This window comes from Belonocnema kinseyi, chromosome 7 (assembly GCF_010883055.1).
Source record: "Belonocnema kinseyi isolate 2016_QV_RU_SX_M_011 chromosome 7, B_treatae_v1, whole genome shotgun sequence".
In the NCBI taxonomy this organism is placed as follows: domain Eukaryota; kingdom Metazoa; phylum Arthropoda; class Insecta; order Hymenoptera; family Cynipidae; genus Belonocnema; species Belonocnema kinseyi.
In genome coordinates, this window is record NC_046663.1 from 2,975,568 (window position 1) to 2,985,152 (window position 9,585).

Consider the following 9,585-nt stretch of genomic DNA (forward strand, 5'->3'; position numbering starts at 1 on the left):
TTTCAAAAAACATCTTGGATTTCTGAAAAGGTGGCAGCGGTGGAGAAAATTTTTGTTTTAAATTTAATTTTTGTATTTTTCCTTGAAAATCCATTCTATTTGCTTGAAAATTTAATTACTTGGTAAACCCACTTTCTTAAAAGTTCATTTTATTTACTGAAGACCTATTTTAACTGGAAATTTAACTCTTTTGTTGAAAATTTGTGCTCTGGTGTTGAAAAATACAACTATTTTCTAAAAAAAATCATCTTTTTCCGCTTAAAAATTCAACAATCTATTCAAAAGTAAGTTCATTCCATTAGGTAGAACATCGTGCCTATCTGTTCAACAAAAATTCTTGAATTTCTGAAAAGGTGACAGCGGCGGAGACAAAAAATGTGATTTAATTTGCCCCCCTTTGAATAAAATCCGGCGAGAAAGAAGAAAAGCATACTTACTGCCCGGCATGACTTGTCCACAATCCTGAAGAGTGAGGGACGTGAGCGAGTTCTCCTGATCGACCCTGACGACTCCATAGCTAAGCCCAGACATGGACAAGACGCCTCGTCCCGTGGCGTTGACACCCGCACGACCAGGTCGCCTCACAGAAACCGTGAGGGCTTCGCTGGACGAGGCGCAGGGACAGACCGCGTCCGGGCGGAGGCCCTTCGACTGGAATACTGAAAGGAACTGGTCGCAGGATGAGAGCGACCACGGATTGGCACCGTCAGCGACGAGCAGGAGCCTCAGCGACGAGAGGGTGATGTCCTTGTGGTCTTTGGTGGCCAAGAGACCCCAGTGCAGATCCCTCGACTTGACCACGGCCACACTCGCTCGATGCTTCGTGATCATCTGCATCCAGCTCGCCGGATTGACCTTCATCAGAGCGTAGGGTATGAAGATGACGTGCATCCCGTTGAGAATGCTGGTGAGGGTGGCGTGCCAGAGGCCGACCTCGCGCTTAAAGTCAAGCACGCAGACGGCGTTCTCGCCCTCGGTGTAGCCGCAGGCCTGTGTCAGGGCGCGACAGTGCGCGAGCATTGCCGCTCGAGTCACGGTGACGCCCATCACGGAGCCGTCCTTGTCGGTGGTGTACTCGATATAGGCCGGAGTTTCGTCGGTGAGACGTGGCGGGGGCAGCCAGTCCTTGGGGGTTTTCGCCAGGTGCTCGGTGATGAACCAGTGAAGCTTTGGCCATCCTTTGAAAGCCACCACCTCGCCGGCTGTCGTTTTTGGAAGACCTTTTAGGCAGGCTTCACTTGTCAGAGCGACCTGCACAAAATAGGGTTGGATTTAGTCGAGACACGATTCATTGTGGATATAGAGAAATTATTGTTTTATCTGAAATAGGCAGAATGAGCGCCCTTTTTCTGCTCACGGAACGGCGGTAAAATAGCACTTTATTGTACAGCTACGCGCTGCACGTCAAGTAACAGTGAGGAGAATGGAGTGAGATTTGAAAAAAAAATGGAAAGAAAAGAGTGAGAAGAATTGATTTTACAATTACGTTAAACTGTGAAGTGGAGTTTGGACTTATAATTTCGCCCTACCCTCGTGCATACGCGGTACAGTCAAGTGCCATTTTCCAGAAAAAGAGCGGTGATTCTGCCTGTTTTAGATAAAGTATTGTTTGCACCAAGAGAGTCAAGTTTTTTTATACGCGGATACAGTTTTATCGCCCTCGCCTTTGGCTCAGAGGCTAAATTCTGCATCCTCGTATAAAGTTCAATTTTACTGCCTAGGCAGACAATCTACTATTATGTGATTCGAGGATTACAGGGTGGTGGTTTTAATTGACGAAAGAAATTCCTGTTTTTTTCCCAGTTCGAAAAACATTTTTCCATTTAAAGTAATACAAAAATAAACTAAAAATTAAAGCACTCCAGGTGAAACTCTCAGGGTGGCCGTTTTAATGAAAGAACAAAATTCCCGGTCATTTCCTGGTTCGCAAACATTTTTCATGATCAATGATAATTACAAAAATCGAAAACTAAATCTAAAAATTGTTCCATTTGAAGTAATAAAAACTGAGCTGCAAATGAAAGCGCTCAAAATGAAACTCTTGAATTTTAAACTTTGAAAAATAAAGTTTAAAACTGGAAAATTAAATGCAGTTAAACTGGCAAATTGCAAATTTTAAACTTTTATAAATTGTAGAGTTCAAAGATTCAGATTTAGTTACAAAAATATTAATTCAGGTCATAATTTCAATGCTCTAAATTGAGGAATTAATCAATTAATTATAAAATGTTTAAAATTATACCATTTTAAGCAATTTTAAATCTTAATTCCAGCCCAGAATTGGTTAAAAATGTGAAATTTCCCGCTTAAATGCGAAATTTAAATTCTTTTCAAAAATTCTCCTTTCAACTAATTGTAAAAATTATATTTTTTTTTTGTAAAATTCCCCGTTCCAATTCATAATTTAAATTTTGTTCGAAATATTTTGTTTCAACTTAATATTAATTTTTTTTTTAATTCCCTTTTCCAGCAAAACAATTTATAATTCTTTTGCATAAATACCAGTTGCAAATTGAAATTGGTTAAAATTTTTAAATTTTCCTGCTTCAACTCAGAATCAAAATTCCTCGGAAAAATTTTCCGTTGCAATTTAGAATTTTTTAAATTTTGGAAAATTTCCGGTACCAAGTCAAAATTATTCTTATTATGGATAAAATTCAGTTCCAACTATAAATTTGTAAGAAATTATTAAATTATTAAAAGTTGTATTATTTTAATTTCAAATGGTTTAAAAATCCTTGAACAGCTTCGAAATTTTACTTTAAAATCTTTAAACATATATATGCTGCTTTATATTTTTTCAAATTAATTTTTTTTTATTTCCCAAATCAAAGAAATTTTCTTAAAATATTCCACATTTATTTTTAATAATTTTGTAAATCTTTCTCAACCTTTTTAAATATTCTCTTTAAATTAATTTTTCGTAATAAAAATCATTTTAAATTATTATATAAAATATATTTTATTCTTCTGAAGTCTTTCAAAATTCTTAAAAAGCTTTTAAATTTTTTTCTTCTACATCTGTCAATATCTATATTTGGTTTAAATTAGGCTGCAGACTATTTCCACCGAAATTTTCATACGAATAGCCGGATTTTTTGGTTCGCGTAGAAACTTTTTTAAAATTATTTTAAATCATTTTAAATTTCTAAAGAATTTTTTTTTGTTGATCTTCTAAATATTTTTTGAACTTACTCGAATTTTTTCTGAGAATAATAGGTGTTCAATTGTTATTTATATATCAAAATTCAACAAGTTCACTTAGAATTAAATTTTGAAATAGAAGAATTAACATTGACACGATCAAAGTTTAGTTTCTTTTAAAATATTTAATTTATAATTACTGATTTTAAATGAAGTCAGATATTTATAAATATTAAGTAATTCTTATTTTTCTTGATTGAAAAATTTCAAATTGAATGGTTTAAAAATTTAATAATTTAGACTGAAATAATAATTATTTCAAATATTTAAATAGTTTATAAAGTTTCAATCGGGCGTTCCATTTGTTTAACTGATAAGACTTTCCAATTGAAACAGTTAAATTTTTAACATTAAAATCTGGACATTCTAAAATTTTGAACTGATTCCGATCAATTATTATTTACTTTTAAAATCTTAAAGTAGAATTTAATTAAAAAAATAATTTTTTATAAAAAATCTGAAATTTCAAACGCTTCTTATTATTTATTGTTTAAGTCTTTGAAAGTGCATTTTAAAATTCTTATACGGAAATGTTCACTTAAAAATTAAAATCTAAAATGGAAAATTTTTAACCGAAAGATTTTTTAATTACCCGGTAAAAAAACTAATTTACGGTCGTTTCCCGGTTGTATAAAATTCACGGTCATTTGTCGGTTTTACAGATTTCCCTGTCCAGCGGCCACCCTAAACTCTTCAATTTTAAATTATTTTAAATTGAAGTTTAAAAGTTTTTAAATTAAAAATTTTCATATTCAAATGCTTTATAATTTACATGTATAAAATGGAAGTTAGATACTAACACTTTTTAATGAAATGCAGACAAAAAATAAAATTTAGAATTTTTAGCTTTTATCAATTATATTATTTTAAACAATTTTAAGCTAGAAACAATAAAAGTTGAAAAAATAAATTTCGCTAAACTGAACTTTTCTGAAATTAGAAGTTAAATTATTTTCACTTTAAATTATGAATGATAATATTATAATTATAAAATATAACATTAATTTTAATTAATAATTGACGAACTTTTAATTGAAATAGTTAAACTTTCAACAAAAAACAATTAGTTTTGGCTTTAAATTGTGGAAATTAATTGAAACTTTCTTTGAATGTTTTAAAATATCCTAAAAAAGTTGAAATCCTTAAAAATCTGTTGAAATTTTTCAAAGCTCTTGAAAATTCACTGCATATTTGAAAATACCCTAAAATATATAAAATCCTTTAAAATCTCATATTACTGTAATCAATTAAAAATTCCTTGGCGTCTTTTAAAACTTTTCCTCAAATATTTAAAATCCTCACAAATTTTTTGAAATATCTTGAAATTTTTTAAAGGTCTTGAAAATATCTTGAAATTAAAATAAAACATGAAATATTTCAAATCCTTTAAAAGTTCATACTAAATTATTAAAATCATTTAAAAATTACTTAAAATCTATTAAAATATCCTAAAATATATCAAATCCTTTAAAATCTCATATTAAATAACTGTAATAAATTGAAAATTCCTTGGCATCTTTTAAAACTTCTTCAAATATTTAAAAACCTTACAAATCTTTTGAAATCTCTTGAAATTTGTTTAAACTTCAAATTGAAATTGATAAAACTTCATGCTTTAGAAACTTCGGGCTTTACGAAATTCTGATTACAAAATGTCAGAAATTTACAATTGCTGTGGTCAGGAATTTAAATTTTCTGCGGTGGTGTGAAAAAGAGGAAAATATAAATATACATTATTGTATAAAATTATCAATTTATATACTTTTTTTAACATACTTTTAAATTTCGACCGCTTTCAATTTATTTATGATTTCTATTTTTTTATAAATAAATTTTTAAGTGTAAAATTCCAAAGTTGAAGACTTGCATCCCATCGAATTGAAAATTTTTATAAGTTTAAGGAATTTCAAAGAATTAAAAATTTTTTAGAAGGGTTATTTAAAAAATCCAAAGTATTTTAGAAATCTTAAAAAAAGTTCTAGGTATTTCAAAAGATTTTGAAGGATTTGAAAAATTTGAGAGTATTTTAATATGTTCCAAGGAATTTCCAATTGATTACGGTGATTTAATATGAGATTTAGAAATATTTATATTATTTTTTATTAGCTTATTATTTTTAAATTGTTAAATTTTTCAACAAAAAGTTAAATTTCCATCAAACAAAATCAAAAAAAATTTTTTACAAAAAAGTTAAATTTTTAGAAATCCAATTTTTTCAACTAGTTTGATAAATCATCAAGCAAAAACAAACTAAATTTTCAACAAAACAGTTCTACTTTCAAACAGGAAAGTTGAAAAAAATTAGTTAAAATTATTTGAAATTGCTTTAAATTATTGACATTATTTGAAAATTCCTTAGAATGTTTGAAAACATCCTGAAATATTGCTAAATCTTTTGAAAACCCTCGACATCTTTCACACATTTCTAAGGTACTTTGAAGTTTTTTTTAAACAACCCTGCTACAATTGTTAAAATTCTTTAAAATTCCTTTAAATTATAAAAATGAAATGAAAATTCATTGAAGTCTTTTTAAGTACCCTTAAATATTTGAAATCCTTTAAAATCTTTTGAAATCTCTTGAAAATTGCTTGAAAATTTAAAAATACCCTAAAAAAATATATATAATTTTATAATTATATACAAAAATCGTTTCAGAAATAGTTAAACTTTAACTCGATTAATTTCTATTGAAACTTTATTTGAATAGTTTAACTAATCTACAAACAGTTAAATTTTTAATGTTTTAAAATTTTTCTGTTTTCTAAATTTCAGTCCGAAATAATTTAATTTAGAGATTGTCCAATTAAAAACATATATTTAAATTTTGAACGCATTCAAATTATTTTGATTATTAATTTTTTATAAATAAACTTCCAAGTTTACAATTCTAAATTTGAAGACTTGAACCCCAACGATTTAAAAATTATTCTTATTGAACAGTTGAAAATTTTCGAAAGTTAAATTTTTAAAGCTTTGAATTTTTATTGATTCCATTTTCAAAACTCTATTATACAAACATTTCCAAGGTTCCAAGGAATTTTCAATTGTTTACAGTAATTTAATATGAGATTTAAAAGGATTTGATGCATCTCAGGATATTTTACTAGATTCCAAGGAATTGTCAATTGATTGCAATAATTTTGCATGAGATTTTAAAGGATTTAAAATATTTTAGGGTATTTTTTAAATTGCAACAATTTTTCAAGAGTTTTGCAAAATTTCAAGAGATTTTAAAGGATTTTAAATATTTTAGGATGTTTTAAAACATTTTAAGGAATTTTCAAATAATTTCGAAAATTTAAAGCAATTTCAAAGAATTTTAACTTTTTTTTATTTTTCCGGTTAATAGTGGAACTGCTTCGTTAAAAATTGAGTTTTTTTTTTGTTGATGATTTATCAATTTAGTTGAAAAAATGTCTTTTCTGAAAATTTAACTATTTTGTAGAACTTTTGTTTTTGCTTAAAAATTAATTTCTTTTAACTACAAGAAAATTAATCTTTATTGTCTAAAATTTAACTTTGATTAAACATTAATTTTTGTATAGAAAATTAGACTTGGTGGAAAATAGATTTCTTTTGAACAAAATTCATGTATTTTATTAAAAATGCCTTTTTTCAAATACAATTCAACCTTTTGGATAAAAATCTAACTTTTTGCTTAAAAATTAAAATAATTTGTTTAAAACAAATTTAAAAAATTAAAAAAAAAATTTGCATTTTATTCAAAATTTTTTTTGCAGAAAAATAATTGTTTTTTGTTCACAGTTTAACTATTTGAATTAAAAGTTCGTCAATTATTAATTAAAATTAATGTTATATTTTATAATTATAATATTAACAACATTAATAATATATATATAATAGTAATAATATTCATACTATATAACCTGAAAAACATAACCTCAAAATCGACTCATGAATGAAATGAAGAATCACGCGAAACATTAAATTCGCCAATTTCTTCGATTTCTTTCAAATGGGGATCGAGATATAAATAGAAGACCGCCGAAGTCTTGCGAAGCTTTCAGATCGGCAATCATCGTACAGCAGAAAACCGAAGTCGAATCGTGCATTTTCGGCTTAGACACGAACTCACAGTGGTAATCATGCACCTTCTGTTTTGCGGTTCCCAAACGGTAGGTATGGTGGGGGTCAATTTCATCCACGATCTGGCAGCTCTAAGGTTACCACTTTTCATATGAAGCATATATTTTTTTTCTCGAAATAATAGCAAAACAGTGTCATTGTTAAAAAAAAGTGTAAAAAAGTGTGAATAAGAATGAGAAAAGTATGCAGATTGTTGATATCTACCTGGACGCCGCTGCTGACAAAATAATGTAGTCGATTTCTACTTTACTACATTACTAAGAAGATGGAGTTTACCACTTTTTATATGAAGAATATATTTTTTTTTCTCGAAATAATAGCAAAACAGTGTCATTGTTAAAAAAAAGTGTAAAATAGTGTGAATAAGAATGAGACAAGTATGTAGATGGTAGATAAGTATCTGAATGCCGCAGCTGCTAAAATAATGTAGTCGATTCCTACTATACTATATTACTAACAAGATGGAGGCTCGCAAGTTTGGGCGCCCCCAGGGCGCGCGACGGTTGAATCTCGCATTTCGCGCTTGAACATAATTACACCTAGCGCTTCGCGCTCGGATATTTATTCTTTGCATTTGAAATGCTTGAAAAAAAAACGTTATCAAAAAGATCTCTTTTAGATCACAGTATTTATATGCGTCTTCATATTCTGAATTGTCTACTTAATTAAGTATAGTTAAAGATTAAGTTTCTCAAAGCTCTGTAGGCTTTGAGGTACACATTCTCATCGTGATACTCGCGCTGCGTGTCCGATTTCCGACAGACATTTGTAAACAGGTTTTGTTGGATTTTTTTTCTCGTAACTTTCGTCGTTTTTTCACACATTTTTTGTTTTATTTTACTTTTTTCAACGTTATTTTTGACGAATAAGACAAAAAGTACGCGTTCTATCAAGAAGTGATTCTTAACGAAGTTGTTTTTTTTTTGGGATAACCATTTTTGTTAAGTCATCTTTTTTTGTATCCTACATAGTTTGTCCACAAAATGGAATTTTTTATTTTCCATTATTTTTTGTGCAATCAAAATTTGAATTTTCGATTTTTTAAGAAAATCCAAAAATTGGTTATGATAATCTTGTAGGGCTTTCAAAAATAAATGTTTTCCTTCTCTTGACTTTTTTTTTCATATCGTGCGTTTTTCGGCTTCAAATTTTGATTTTCGATTGCTTAAAAAAATTTTGAAACCGCTATAACTCTGAGATTTTTCTTTTTATCCAAAAAAGTCATTCGGATAAATTGTTTGTTCTTTTTTAATACTATAAATATCCGTACATAGAATTTTCAAATTCAGAAAAAAAGTGGCCTCAAAAATTTTAAAAATGCACTCACTTTTTGAATTTTTATCAAAAATGGCTGGTTAACGAACTCGTCCTTTCTTTTAGGACCTAGAAAAAGTGTGCCAAAGATGAATTTGATTCGTTCATTTTTTCGAGAGTTATCGTGTTTACGGCCGGACGGACAGACAGACAGACAGACGCCATCGTGAAAACCTGATTTTCGGATTCAGGGGGTCCCGAAACGTGGAAATCCGTTGAAAAAGTGTGATGTTAAATTTCCGACAATTCTAATACTTTCTCAATCATAAATGATGAGAATGTAAAAAGTGTATTTGTGAATGAGAATGAGACGCAGTGTAAGTAGATTGAAGATATGTACCTGAATGCAGAAGCGGTCAAAATAGGGTAGTCGATTCCTACTATACAACATTACTACCAAGATGGAGGTTCAATAAAAAAAAAAAAAAAAAATGTATAAGAATGAGACAAGTATGTAGATAGTAGTACAAACCTGAATGCCGCAGCTGCCAAGTAAGAAGCCGATTTGCTGGGAGCCGGCATCCCTGCGAGTCAGAGGAACCTCTATCGGGACGGGCACAATGCCAGCTTGGAGACACCCATAAAAAGCGCACATAAAGCTGATTGGGTCATTGTTCGGATAAACTAGAGCAATTCTATCGCCCGGCTTTAAACAACAGTCACCCGCACGACTCAATGTTTTGTTTAATAAAGTATAGGCTATCTTGTGCGAGCGACTCAGCAGTTTCCCATATGTCAACGTTATGCAGAGTTTTCCATTCGGATCCAGAACCGTGGCAGCTGGCGCCTTGTAAGTAGCTGAGCCGTACCTGCCACAACAACAACCAAATAAAAAAAATAAAAAAAACCCACCAAACTTCATTAAGGGCATGTGACACAGCTAAATACCTATATTACCGACCACAGTTTTTCAGTTCACTGAATGTTTTTTTGAACCTAAGAACTTTTTTTGTAAATAA

At 29.7% G+C, this 9,585-nt stretch overlaps 1 protein-coding gene across 1 annotated transcript in view; it reads right to left on the reverse strand.

Annotated features, from left to right (window-relative positions):
- The window catches only part of LOC117175912 (disco-interacting protein 2), a 132,678-nt gene that overhangs the window by 62,173 nt on the left and 60,920 nt on the right, over nucleotides 1-9,585 (reverse strand). Inside the window, exons 6-7 of the mRNA XM_033365754.1 lie at nucleotides 9,099-9,435; nucleotides 438-1,251 (exon numbers count right to left, since the gene is read on the reverse strand). Of these exons, the coding sequence (XP_033221645.1) occupies nucleotides 438-1,251; nucleotides 9,099-9,435 (1,151 nt within the window). The remainder of the gene's footprint in view (nucleotides 1-437; nucleotides 1,252-9,098; nucleotides 9,436-9,585) is intronic.